General features: G+C 41.9%; 1 protein-coding gene across 10 annotated transcripts in view; it reads right to left on the reverse strand.

Annotated features, from left to right (window-relative positions):
* Ttc27 (tetratricopeptide repeat domain 27) overlaps positions 1-15,266 on the reverse strand; it is a 143,530-nt gene that overhangs the window by 34,090 nt on the left and 94,174 nt on the right. For all 10 annotated transcript variants that reach the window (XR_015621710.1, XR_015621709.1, XR_015621713.1 and 7 more), the window contains 1 exon segment: positions 672-770. Coding sequence is in view for 4 of the 10 variants with exons in the window: in NM_001106706.1 (NP_001100176.1) it covers positions 672-770 (99 nt within the window). In the remaining 6 variants the exon portion in view is untranslated.

The raw sequence follows: 15,266 nt of genomic DNA on the forward strand, positions 1-15,266 counted from the left end.
GGGACTAAGCCACTACCCAAAGACTATACATGGACTGACCCTGGACTCTGACCTCATAGGTAGCAATGAATAGCCTAGTAAGAGCACCAGTGGAAGGGGAAGCCCTTGGTCCTGCCAAGACTGAACCCCCAGTGAGCATGATTGTTGGGGGGGATGGTAATGGGGGGAGGATGGGGAGGGGAACACCCATCGAGAAGGGGAGGGGAAGGGGTTAGGGGGATGTTGGCCTGGAAACCGGGAAAGGTAATAACAATTGAAATGTACATAAGAAATTCCCAAGTATATAAAGATGGAGGGAAAAAAAAAAGGTCCTCTGGAAAAGGCTGCCAGTTCCCCTAACATCTGACCACATGATCCAGCAGCTCTACCACTAGTATATACTCAGGAGAAATGGAAACGCAAGTGTGCCAAAATCTGGCAAACAAATGTTAGTGGCAGACATATTTCAGGAACGCAGCAATGTCAGAAAAGACGCAAATGTCACGGACTGAGGGTCAGATCCGTGTGATCTGCCCTGACAACGGAGTCACGTGTCAATACCTTAATGGAGCAAACACAGATCACAGCGTAGAGGGCTGTAAAACACTCAGTAGAGGAACTTAGCCCAGCTCCTCTAATACAGCACAATTCAGATAAAGATGAAATAAGGAAAGGGGACAAAGCAAACTTACGTCGGGCTCTAGGGTCACACAACGCTGAAATGCCTTCGCTGAGCCACCATAGTCTTCCAAGGCCAAGTAGGCACAGCCTAGAGAAAACCAGACCCCAAGCTGCAAAGATCAAAAGTCAGAGTTATTCAAACACGTACACACATTTAAAAGATACAATCTGAACATGTTAAGATATTACCGAAAAATACACTTCTATGCAGAATTCATAAATATATATAACGTTTGCTTTGTGTTGAGTTTAACTGTAGGAAATTTAGTGGAGATAAAACTTTCCATGAAAATTTCAAAGCTATTTAATAATGAAAGCATTGCTACATTAATATTATTAATATACTCCATGTTAAAGGTAATCTTTGTTTATAGGTCTTTATATTTTCGTCTAGTATTCTAAACCTGAATCAGGGCTGGAGAGATGGCTCAGGGGTTGAGAGCACTGGCTGCCCTTCCAAAGGACCAGGGTTCAATCCTAGCACCCACATCGCAGCTCTCTGTAGGTCCAATTCCAGGGGATATAGCACCTTCAAACAAACATGCAGGCAAAGGACCAACGCATAGTAAAGTAATGAATTAATCTAAACCTGGAATTAATGATGTAAAAAGAAAACCTATACAAAGCATCAGCAGACTCACAACTGATCAATGTACCACAAACATAGGACAGAGTCTGCTTTCATCCTCAGACCTGCAGACAACCTCCACTATTTAACCAAGAACAACCTCCTAGGCACGTATCTGTGTAGGCAGACCTGCAAAAAACTTGGAAAACATAGGGTCAGAAACTGGCTGAGATTTGGAAAAATGGGTAACTACAAAAACATTCTTTACATCACGGGGTTTCCTTAAAAGTCAATAGACCCTATCAAAAGGAGCTATAACTGGTAAAAATTCAATGGCATTAGTCAGAAAGGCATCTATTATGAGTGAAGCTTGTTTTCCTTCCAGTCACAAAGCCAGCGGTGGATGGAAATGTATTTTCTTACAGACTGAACACATAGGCAGGAGAGTAGTGAGAAAGGAAATGATATGCCCAACATCTGTCTCCACCTTCCTCACAGGCAGAGGACACACACACACACACACACACACACACACACCAACCTGCACCACAAAAACCTGCTCCATAGAAAGGGCAGAGACCTGAAAGTTCTTAAGCAGAAAACAATTTTTAGCTGATAGAGATAAGGCTTTCAAGGCAAATATCCTAGGGCAACTTAACACTCCTCTCAATTCACAGGAGGCTATAAATAACCACCAAGCTTCCTTTATGCAGAACAGATTTGGTAGAGGCTGGGTGAAGGCTGCATGGGGTGGAGTGCACCTGGTGGGAAGAGGAGCAGAGAGAGACTTGCTAGAAACTAGTTTGTGGTCCTGAAGAATGGGACTGCCACAAAGACAGCTCACCACTTAGCTTTCTCCTGGCTATTGAAGAGAATGAATGAAAAGAACAGCTCAAGGCACCAAAACACATTCCCTGAAGTGACAGTCTCAGGAGACCCAAGTCCAATCCCGACTTGTGTGACAATGTGTAAAACGAGCTCCTGCCTCCCAAACGAGTTCAATTTTGAAACTTTCAAGCTGCATTTCATCAGTTCTAGGGTACACTCTTGTTTTTAATGTCTCTGAAACAAAGACAAATCTGGGTTTTACTTGTTTTCTTGGCTTTGGTTACAAAGGTTCTGTAGGGCGCCGTCCAGTGGTGAACAACGGTACTGCGCATGCGCAGGTTTTGCACCTGGTGTGGGTTGGCCAGTAATATGCTAATGAGGGGGCGGTACCATGCTGGTGGGGTGATTCATTCTCCGCCAATCCCTGGAGGGCAAGTAGTGGGGTGATAGTGGGGTGACCCATGCCCCATCAATCCCTGAGAGATTATTAGCATACTGTTGTGTATATAAGGTGAGCGACTTTGCCGCTCGGGGTCCCCGTCCCTGTTCAAGAGAGCTGTACAGTAAAGGCTTGTTCGCAGAAGAATCCTGTTGCCGCGTGTCGTTCTTACTGGGGAGACGTTGGGCGCGCGACAAGGTTCCATTCTGCGGCCCAAACTGGACACAAACTCATGGATCCTCCTGCCCCAGCCTCTCAAGTGTCAGGATCACAGCCATGCATTAGCATAGCCAGCAACAGTTTTTTCTATACAAAGTGGTACTTATAATGCAGGAGTCCCTTCCAAGATGGTAGGTTAGAGGCAATGAATTTTAACTCACTTGGAATGAAGACTATCTCATTGATTTCTAGGACTAAATTAGGAATACTGCAAACTCCTATATGGGCCTCAACAGGAAAAAAAAAAAATCAAACAAAAGCAAATATTCTTCCCCACAGATTGATATTTGGGGGGGGGGGGTAGGAAATCAAGATATGAATGGAAAACATTACGTTTTAATCCACGAGACAAGATTAACAAATAATGTAGACAGCAGCACCTGTGGTCTAGGCCACCCTGGACAAATGAAGCTCTTATTTACTTCTAAGCTTTGAAAACCAGCCAGTGTTTTACATTCAGTACATTAAATTTTTAATAAAAATTTAGACATATGATTTAATCTAATATAAAGTATTAATAGGTTTTTGTAGTCTTTGGTTATTTTTTGCAGTTATAATAATTCACATGCAATGAAAATCTCAAGATCGCTTAACTATTAGTTTGCAGCTATCAATACTAGGTAACCAGGCAGTAAGAGACCTTTAAGCATCGTGGCCCTGGACTCATTGAAAGTTCTCAGCTTTAAACTCCAGGGTCTCCCAGTTGCTATCGGATGATTCTGTGCAATATCATTATTTTTTATTTCTCAAGGAGGTCTTTAGAATTTGAAAACTGCCAACAATGCTTGGCATCTCTTTTACTTTGTTTTTAAATTATTACTTAAACTACCATTATCAATAATGACTGATGGAGCCAGCAAAATGGCTCAGCAAGTAATAGCATTTATTGCACAAACCTGACAACCTAATGATGGCCAGGACCCATGTCCAAAAAAAAAGCCAACTGTGCAGGCACACATGTAAGGTCTACATGCCTGAGAGACGCCTATGAGACACCTGTGAGACAACTATGAGACGTGCAGCCGGGAAGCTAGCCATCCAGGTACTCATTGACAAGAGATGTACCTAAAGCTGAAAGGAGAAAACCAATTCCTGCAAGTTGTCTGCTGATCTCCACATGCATGCTAAGTCAGTCACACATGCATATGCATGCAAGTACACATGTACAACACATACGCACACATATGCACCAATACAATATATATGTAATAAGTCAAGAAGCCTCAAAACTTTCACACAAGTCCTCAAAATACATCTGAATTCTTTAAGCTCCAAGATCACTATGACTTAGCCTAGAACTGTCAGGTGGGTAAGAGCATAGCTTCATTACCTGTTCTGGTGGCTAAATTTATTTTTTAAGTTTAACAATGTTTAACTCTACATACCGAAATGAGATTGCTTCAACATGTTAGTATGAACCGCTTGAGAAGTTGTACCTCCACTTTTCCACTGCCAAGTCTTAAATCTGATGTGTATACAGGACTTGCAGTATTGCCTCTAGGAGACGTGCCACTGTCTCCTCCCTTTAAAGTTAATCTAGACCACTAATTAATTTATTAATTGTTATCTTATTTAATCTAAGGGACCACTGAAGTAGAAATTTCTGGTTTAACAACTCAGTTGTGTAACATGATGCTTTTCTGAAAGCTGTCTTAGGAGAGGGCATGTGATGTTTTGCTGAAGACAGACCCTTGAGAGGGTGCGGGATGTTTTGAAAGAATAACAGTGGAACCCCACAGACAGTGAGAGAGTGATGCTCTTGCACTGCTATTTGTTCGACACTTCACCTTCGCTTCTTCACTGGTCTTCTCTGGAGCTTTCTGGCCACATACCCTAACTTGTCCCAATTCAGCCAAGCCTTGCTGTTTCTGTGGGATGGAGCCACCACCACTGACTTGTGTTTGGTGTTTGCTACTGAACTAGATGACTGGTATCCTGACAACGAAGAGTGGACTCGCCCCAAGGAACTACTAAACAGGTCCACAACCCCTTTTTCCTATTACCCTTCTTTATCCCCTACTCTGATCAATGACCTAGAAGGGAGGCTGAAACATTTGAGAACCCTGACTAAAGTAGGTTTGGAAAATCTAAGCCTACAGGTGGCACCCAACATGCCCTAGGCACCTCTGTGAGACAAGGGGCCAGGAAAAGCAGGAGGCACTACAGGGATAGGTTCGTATTCAGCCAAGTGCACTGCCAGAGCACTTTCCGCTTTTCCAGTCTTTCTACAAATCCTATCTGATGATATCATAATTGAACGATGTTGTATTGCTGCTTTAAGAACTTAGGATAAAAGACAGCATTTTTACCAAATGGTGCTGGTTCAACTGGAGGTCAACATGTAGAAGAATGAAGATCGATCCATGCTTATCACCCTGTACAAAGCTTAAGTCCAAGTGGATCAAGGACCTCCACATCAAAACAGATATACTCAAACTAATAGAAGAAAAAGTGGGGAAGCATTTCGAACACATGGGCACTGGAGAAAATTTCCTGAACAAAATACCAATGGCTTATGCTCTAAGATCAAGAATCGACAAATGGGATCTCATAGCTTCTGTAAGGCACTACAAAGCTTCTGTAAGGCAAAGGACACTGTTGTTAGGACAAAACAGCAACCAACAGATTGGGAAAAGATCTTTACCAATCCTACAACAGATAGAGGCCTTATATCCAAAATATACAAAGAACTCAAGAAGGTAGACCGCAGGGAAACAAATAACCCTATTAAAAAATGGGGTTCAGAGCTAAACAAAGAATTCACAGCTGAGGAATGCCAAATGGCTGAGAAACACCTAAAGAAATGTTCAATATCTTTAATCATAAGGGAAATGCAAATCAAAACAACCCTGAGATTTCACCTCACACCAGTCAGAATGGCTAAGATCAAAAACTCCGGCGACAGCAGACCCTGGCCAGGATGTGGAGAAAGAGGAACACTCCTCCATTGTTGGTGGGATTGCAGACTGGTACACTCATTCTGGAAATCAGTCTGGAGGTTCCTCAGAAAATTGGACATTGAACTACCTGAGGACCCAGCTATACCTCTCTTGGGCATACACCCAAAAGATGCTCCAACATACAACAAAGACACATGCTCCACTATGTTCATAGCAGCCTTATTTATAATAGCCAGAAGCTGGAAAGAACCCAGATGCTCTTCAACAGAGGAATGATACAGAAAATGTGGTACGTCTACCCAATGGAATATTACTCAGCTATCAAAAACTATGACTTTATGAAATTCATAGGCAAATGGAGGGAACTGGAAAATATCATCCTGAGTAAGATAACCCAATCACAGAAAAACACACATGGTATGCACTCATTGATAAGTGGATATTAGCCCAAATGCTCAAATTACCCAAGATGCACAGAACACATGAAACTCAAGAAGGATGACCAAAATGCAGATGCTTCACTCCTTCTTTAAAAGGGAAACAAGAATACCCTTAGGAGGGGACAGGGAAGCAAAGTTTAGAACAGAGGCAGAAGGAACACCCATTCAGAGCCTGCCCCACATGTGACCCATACATATACAGCCACCAAACTAGATAAAATGGATGAAGCAAAGAGGTGCAGGCTGACAGGAACTGGATGTTTATCTTTCCTGAGAGACACAACCAGAATATGGCAAATACATAGGCGAATGCCAGCAACAACCACTGAACTGAGAACGGGACCCCCATTGAAGGAATCAGAGAAAGGACTGAAAGAGCTTGAAAGGGCTTGATACCCCATATGAACAACAATGCCAACCAACCAGAGCTTCCAGGGACAAGCCACTACCCATGGATTGACCCTAGGCTCCAACTGCATAGGTAGCAATGAATAGCCTACTAGGGGCACCAGTGGAAGGGGAAGCCTTTGGCCCTGCCAAGGCTGGAGCCCCAGTGAACAGGATTGTTGGGGGGAGGGCGGTAATGGGGGGGAGGATGGGGAGAAGAACACCCACATAGAAGGGGAGGGCGGGTTAGGGGGATGTTGGCCTGGAAACCGAGAAAGATATAGTTCAGGAGCCGGGAGAAAAAAAATCCACCTCATTTACTAAGGTAATACATGGCCCTGCAGAGGCCTTTACTGACTTCTTACAGATTGGGTTCAGCTGTAAATAGAACCATATCAGACCCTGAAACCAGACAGTACATTGATAGAAATCTTGGCATTTGAAAATGCAAATATTGAACATAAGAGAACAATCAGTCCATTGAAAGTACAAGGAGCTCTGATAGAAAAATAGATAAGGGAGAGAAGTGGTACTTGCCTTCAGGAGCAACAAGCCAATATCATAGGGCAAGCCATAACTAGAAGTCTCAGGAATTAAAATGCCCAATGCTTTGTGAGGAATTTGATCATTTCTGAAGAAATTATATGAATAAAAGATTCAGGGCTTGAAATAGCAAGTGCATTAAATCTTGAAGAATATGGCATTCATAGATAAGAACAAGCAGGTTCTGGCTGCTATGAAACACAAAGGCTTCCAGGGTATTGTAGCCACTGTGGAAAGGGCAAACATTGGTCTAAAGATTGTAGGTCCATGAGATTCATAAGAGGTTGTAACCTCTTGCCATTGGGAAATGAACCAAGGGGTCTTTCAGTTCGAGAACCTATAGCAAACAATATAAGCCATCTTCCCTTGGTCAGCCAGGAAGTACCAAGTGGACAAGATCAAAACTAAGTTATTTCTGATCTTATAGCTGCTACAGAAGACAGATACATGTCTTACACTATCCCCAAAAGTTGAATGTTACAAGTTAATCACTGGTTGTTTATGATCCTTTACCTTCAGGGAATAGTGGGAATAGTCTTGGGGAGATTTATTGTGCATCCAGATATTATAAATGGAAATAGCAAGGAAGATAAAAAAATTAAGGTATATATGAAAAAGGAGATGCAAATTAATTTGGGGAATAAAATTGCTCAGCTGTTATCATTCCCTTACATAAAGGGCAAGGCCACTCCTGTAGAAAGAACAGCAGCTTTGGGGAGGACTGGAAAATGTGTATTCTGGCAAATAGAGGTTAATGATCAGAGACTCAAATTAATGGTACAAATGGATGGTGTTGAAATACAAGATTTGGTGGATACGGAAGCTAACAGTAGTATACTTTCCTAAAAGTCTTAGAATCCAGAGTTGCCACTTCAGGTTTACACATAGTTTATTGGACCTGGTAACTTACCACAAACAAGACAAAGTGTCTAATGGATTACCTGTGTGGAACCAGAACAGCAAACAGGAAAGTAAGTCCTTATGTGGCTGATATAGGCATAAATTTGTGGGGAAGGGATCTTTTATAACAATGAGTTCCTCAAATTAATATTCCTGCAATTTGGGGACATCAAATGAGGAAATTAGGGGTGATAAGGTGGATGTTCCTGGGGAACGTACTAATACAGGTAATTGGAAACAAGCTTTGCACTCTGTCCAAACACAGGACATCACAGGGACTGAGCCACGCTGGGGGTGGCAGGGGGTTACAGAATAAATACAAAGAGGAGATTCACTTAGTTATAAAATTAATCAACAACAAAATTGACCATAAAAGATACAGATCAGTAGGAACAAACTGCAAGTTCTTAACAATTTTCAAAAATTAATGGGAGATATTAACTGGCTGAGGCCTACAATTAGATTAAGTACTTATGAATTAAGTAACTTGTTTCAAACGTTAAAAGGAGATTCAAATTTAATCAGTCTAAGATGTCTAATAGCTGAAGCAGAAAAAGAGTTAACTTTTGGAGAACAAAGACTGCAAGAGGCAAATGTAGATAGAATTGATCCCAAACTTGATTGTATTTTGGTCATTTTTCCTTCAACTCATTCTCATACTGGGCTCATTATGCAAAGGTAAGATAGTATTCTATAATAGATTATCTAAGCTCATAAGCAAAGTTAAAAGTTGAAGACATATGTAGAAAAGATTAATTGTAAAATTAATTAATTGTAAAAGGTAGAATAAGACTACATCAATTGTTAGGAACAGATTCAGCTGAAATTGCAGTACCTCTGTCTAGTGTTGCGATTATGTCATTGTGGGTAATCAATGAAGATTGGCAAGAGCTTGTACTAACTACTTGGTAGAAATTAATAACAAATATTCAAAAAGCAAACACATACAGTTTATAAAAAGAACTAATTGGATTCTTTCAAATATTGTAAATAGAGCACCAATTCCAGAGGCATCAACATTCTATACTGACACAAACCAGATGGGGATGGAAGGTTATAAGTCACACAAAATAAGCAAGGTGATCAAAAGTCCATATACCTCAATTCAAAAATCAGAATTGTAGGCAATCCCTATGGTATTGTTAGATTATCCTGAATCTCTTAATATAACTACTATTTCTTTATATGCAGAAGGAGTTGTTTGGCATATAGAATGCTGAATTTGTTTCTGATAACTCAGAATTAGCTTTGTTATTTATACACTTACAATAGGCCATCAGAAACTATCGATTATATATTATTCAAATTCAGTCTCATACAGGTTTGCTAAGTCCATTAGCTCAAGGAAATAAGGAAATTGACGATAGGAAATGTGTTAGAAGCCTCAAAATTTCATGTTTTATAATTGGCAACTATGGGGATACCTGCATGAATTAAGACTGATAATGCTTGCACATGTTTCCAATAAGATGAAGAAATTTTGTGCGTATCACAATATAAAACATATTTCTGGTATACCACACAATTCTACAGGACAAGCAGTTGTAGAAAGAGCCAATTATACTTTGAAAGAGATATCTTATTAAACAAAAAGGAAGAGTAAAAACCCCCAGGGACAGACTAAATAATGCTTTGCTAAGTCTAAATTTTCTTATGTTGGTGGAAAAGGAACAATAGCAGCTGAGAGACACTGGGTTATCAATAAAACTGAGGAGCTAAGCCAACCCATATACTATAAGGATAAGTTGACATTAAAATGGAAACCTGTAATAGCTTTTAAGTTGGTGGCATAGTTATGCTTATGTATCTACAAAGACTGAAAAAATATGGATACCAACAAAACTTATAGAAAGACCAGACAGACAACACAGAGACTGGACAAAAAACTATAGCTAGCTGTCCCAGGATTTGTCCAATATCCAAAATTTCACAGGGTACCCAAAAGATACCCTTTGCCTCCAGACAAGTGATTTTAAGAACACGACTCCTCTATTCCCAAAAGGAGGGATGGATGTCGTGGGTTGTCTGACATGTAATGGTTGTTTATGGTCTGCAGTGGTTGGTCAGTTGTCACTGGTTATGGTCAGGGAAGAAACAAAATAACGTTAAATCAGGGATCTCTCTTCCAGCTAACGGGGGGTGGGGGAAATCACATAACAATCAATCAATAATCAATCAATCTACTAGTCTTAAATATTTTACTTTGGCATAGATTGATGTGTGATAGAAATTTAAGGTTTTGTTTGACTATTGTTTAATGATAGAAATTTAAGGTTGCTTTATTTGATTACTGTATTTTGATGAAATTTAAGGTTTTATTTGAATAATGATAAAATTTTAAGATTGTTTTGCTGGACTATTGTTTGATATGTTGTATACAAGTAGCTTACTTAAAATATGATGTAAAGTTCTAGTTTTATGGTTCTAATAATTATTCTACTGCATGTAGGTTGTTAACAACAGAAAAAGACAATGTTTTATAAAAACGAAGCAGAATATGAAGTGGAAACTTCTGGTTTCTTTAAACGACTCTGTGGTGTCACTTGTGTTTTGGAGGTTGTCTTTGTACGAGGGCATGTGATGCTTGTGTGATGTTTGCTGAAGACAGACACTTGAGAGGGTGCGTGATGTTTAGAAAGACTATAAATGGACCCTCACAAACTGTGGGAGGACACTCTGGCACGCTTCTTCCCTAGTCTTCACTTCAGAGAGAACACACCAAAGAATTCTCATGGTATTCCCGCTGCCTTGTGCACTCTCCCTGACTTGTGCCCATTACGCCAAGCCTTGCTGTTTCTGTGGGATGGAGCCACCATTACTGACTTGTGTTTGGTGTTTGCCATTGAACTAGACTGCTGGTATCCTGACAACAAAGAGTGGAATTGCCCCAAGGAACTACTAAATAGGTCCACAATCCCCTTTTCCTATTACCCTTCTTTCTCCCCTACTCTGATCAGTGGGTTAGAAGGGAGGTTGAAGCATTTAAGAACCCTAACTAAAGTAGATTTTGAAAAATCTAAGCCTACAAACTACCCCTCAGGAAGGCAGGATTACCCCCAGGAAGGCGAGCTCATCTTAAACCATGCTAAAGAAACAGCAAAATTAACGAGCCCTTTAATGAAATACAGAACTTCCGTCCGGCCTCCTAGCAGTCAAGAGCCGCAGTGAGCTCTGGAGGCATGCCCGCCCTTCTCAGTACAAATGTGCAGCTCTTCTTTTCCCTCTTTTCTCTCTTTAGTGTGCTGGCCAAATCCTAAATATGCCCTTTCTGGTGCGCTTGGCTGGCTCTCTTACTTTTTCTCTCTAAACACCTTCTCCAACCCACTATCTGTCACCATGTGTCTCACCTCCACGCCAGCTTAACTCAAAGGATAAGGTTATTCCTTATCTCTCCATTTTCCTCCTCCAGGCAGCTGCTGGGATGTACAGCTTGCCTGCTCTGGGAATTTTTCTTTTAAATACCAATAAAACTATACATAATTTTCCATTCAAGTCTATTCTAAAATTACGTTATTAATAGGACTAAGAACCTCAAGAGTGTCTTAGTATTATACCATGACTCTGGTAATAGCCCCCAAAACTTCTGTTAACAACAGTATGTACTAATTTTGCCTAGCCATATCTCAGTCCAACCTTTCATATACTATAATCCTTCCTGCTCTCTCTCTAGTCACCAAAATAATTCTCACCTAACAAGATCTACTAATATGCAAGGCACTGCACTGTGAGCTTTCCACTTATAACTGCATTCATTCTCACAAAAACTGCTAGGGAATGAAAGTCACCCTCATTAAGGAAATGCAGAACATAGGTATTCAATGACATTAGTGTCACTCCAAAGCCACATCCTTTCCACCTCACCATACTGCCTCTCAATATACCATCCTACCCACACACGAGCTATGGTTTATGACAATACCACCTGTCTTAGTCAGGGTTTTACTGCTGTGAGCAAACACCATGACCAAGGCAACTCTCATAAGGACATTTACCCTTAAATGGCTGGCTTACAGGTTCAGAGGTTCAGTACATTAGCATCAAGGCAAGAGCATGGCAGCATCCAGGCAGGCATGGTGCAGGAGGAGCTGAGAGTTCTACATCTTTATCTGAAGGCTGCTAGTGGAAGACTGAGTCCCAGGCAGCTAGGACTAGGGTATTAAAGCCCACCCCCACAGTGACACACCTACTTCAACAAGGCCACACCTAATAGTGCCACTCCCTAGTCCAAGCACATATAAATCATCACACTGCCCTAGTCACCAGTAAAGAAAGAAGTGGGGGGCGGGGGGAATAGTGCAGTAACATAGGCTGTAACATTTGTTTGCCTGTTTACATTCAGAACACAAATGACTCCTTCCCCAAAGGCTGCCTTGACAGGCCCATGCAGATGGGCAGAGAAGCAGCAGCAGGGGGTGGGCACGTTGAGATGGAGGGGAATGTTAAAAGGGTCCGGCCAAGAAAGGAAACAAGCACTTGGCAGGAAGTCTCTGTTGAGATTTCTACAGAGCTCACACATCTGGGGCAAGCCACAAGGCCATTGCTATGGCTGGCCATGACCTATAGAAGCCAGAGTCCAGTGTATGGCAGCCAATGTCGATAGACAAAAGTAAACCAACTGTTTATTTTGAGTGATATAATGCCTGTATTTAAATAATGACTGCTTAAATGTTATAAATAATTAAAAAAGAAATAAAGACACAAGTGGCTAGAACATGGCCTGTTAGAACTCCATCCCCACCCCTCAGGTCACACAGAGAACAGAAGTGAGCAGACGATGGCTGACTCAGGAGGTTCTGAGCACCTGTGTAGCTTCAGCTGTAATACTCAACCTCTGCGTCTCAGTCCCTGGATGTTAAGGGGTGTGTGTGGGGGTGTCAACCAGGTTATAATTCCCAGGCTCTGGGACTCCCCAGAAGTGATAGGGTTGAGAGGTACAATGATGCCATCTAGTGGTGGGACAAATACACTAGTCATACAAAACTGTTCAGAATCTGCAGGTCTGAAGAGCTAAAAGGGAGTCTGTTCAATTCAAAAGAAGCCAAGAGAAAATCATGGTCTATGGAGAAAATAGTTTTCTCAAAGCTTCATGATTATTAGCTCCTGGAGGAGAGCAACTACAGCACTTCATAAACATCAACCCCTGAGATAGAGAATGAGTAAAATTACTTTTATGACTGAAAAGATAACTTTACAACACAAAGGAGAGATAGACAGAGACACCACCTACTTGGATATCACAATTTCTTTTTGTTTTGTTTTCAAGACAGGGTTTCTCTGTGTAGCCCTGACTTTCCTGGAACTCACTCTGTAGACCAGGCTGGCCTTGAACTCAGAGATCACCCACCTCTGCCTCCTGAGTGCTGGGATTAAAGGCGTGTGCCACCATTGCCTGGCCAGTTTTATGACATGCTGCCCTGACTTCCTTCTTCCTAAGGAAGGCAGGGGGGTATCTCCACATGAATAAACGAGGTTCACACTTTTTGCTAAGTCCCTTCAGGACCAACTGGTGTGTCACATGAGCTGAAGGTTAACATTCTGTGCCTTCTTCCTGACCTCTGTCCCATGGCACAAAGGGAAACAAGCTGCTGACTGTAGGTCAACAGACAGAAGATGCCCTTAGGCCAAATCAAGACCACTGCAACCAGTGTCTGGTAGCGCTTTCCCCAGGAGACGCTCCAATGCTCACTTCTTAAACGTGTGCACTGACATACTTAGACCTTATATTCTCCTCACCGTCTCCCTAGGGGATAGTTTCCTCCATTTTTCTTTTACAGTTGTTTGATGCTGCTTCATTTCTGGTTTGGATGTTTACAGTTATTCTGTTATTTGCCCACTCTTTCTTGAAAACTTACAGTGCATAGGTCATGTGTCTGAGTCCCTCCTAGAGGTTAATCTTCCTGTTGGGCTTCAGACAATGCACAACAGTGATTTCCTCCATTACTCATGCAGAGCAATAGGCAGGAGAGAGAGAGCTGGCTGCACCAGAACTGAGCCAGCCCCACACACATGCTGGCTGTGTTTTTCCCAGCAGTGGAGTGGTGCACAGACCACCATATGCAAGCACACAACAGGCGGCCTGTGCTATGCTCCTGGGGGTCCTAGAACTCAGCATCAGGTATCAGGCAGTGGCTTTGCCTTCCCCACTGTACTTAGTCTCAGTTACAGCCCAGATGCTATCACAGGGCTCAAGTCTCTTGGCAGTTGTAACATTAAGCCTTAGGAGTCTTTTTCTTTCCTTTTCTTTCTTTCTTTCTTTCTTTCTCTCTTTAAGTTGCTTTTAAACTGCTTACGAATATGAGAAAGGAAAACAGAAAGAAAGGCTTTTCTGAACATATTATTCACATATGTCCATCCTGTCGCTCTTTGGAAAGGGAGATTCACCCTCCTTGAATTTTCTACAAGTAATACAAATTTACGACAGAAATTATGGCATCACACTTCAAATGGAGATATTTTATCCTTTCGAAACCTAAAATGAGTCAGGCACAGTGCCACATGCCATAAACCCAGTGTTGGGGAGGCTGAGACAGAAAAATGACAAATTCGAAGCCAACCTAGCCTACCTAGTAAGATCCTGCCTCAAAACAAAAACCACCAGAGTGACAGACAACATTTGCCCTGTACACAAAGGGTCAGTGTGGCCCCAGCTTTGGACGCACCACGATACAAAGGTCTGGTTGGCAGGGAGAGCTCTAGAGATGCACCAGGCATCATGTGCCAGACGGCTCCCGAAAATCAGTCTTACAACTTTATTTTGCTTCTTCCAATAGCCCAGTGACTCTTCACTAAAGGGAAACGATTTCTGTGCTAACGGATTAAGGTATTCAGGACTCTCTGGAACTTGGCCTTGGACAATATGGCATTGTGTCCTCCATGATCTCCTCTAGAGGCAAAGCTGAGAAGTTGAGCTCTGGAGCTAGGGCAAATAGCAGGCTGATGTCAGCTCTCGTCCTCATGCACGACGGCAGCTGGCACAAACTAACGCTGCTATTTCTTCATCTATAAAGTGAGTGAAAACATCAAGAACCTTGCTGATTGTGCTGCTGGCTAAGAATACCCACAGAGCGCTTATAAATCAGTCCCTGAAGCCTGGTCATATGCAATACTCCTTGCTGTGTCACTATTAGGACAGAATAAATCAAAACTCTACAGTCACCAAGAATCTTTGCTGTCTAAATGACTGGTGTTTACACATGCAGAATATATTATTCCCAGAATCCATGTTCCCAGTTTCACTTCCATCCAAATCTAACCCTCTTTAATCCACATCAAAACTCACCTCTCCATCAGGTCTTTTCTGACCATTGCCACCTCGTTCACTTCTTGGCAGCAAAACCACATTGCCCATTTATTCTACCACTGGCTACAGGGGACTCATGCCT

Source organism: Rattus norvegicus, chromosome 6, assembly GCF_021556685.1.
Source record: "Rattus norvegicus strain SHRSP/BbbUtx chromosome 6, alternate assembly SHRSP_T2T, whole genome shotgun sequence".
In the NCBI taxonomy this organism is placed as follows: domain Eukaryota; kingdom Metazoa; phylum Chordata; class Mammalia; order Rodentia; family Muridae; genus Rattus; species Rattus norvegicus.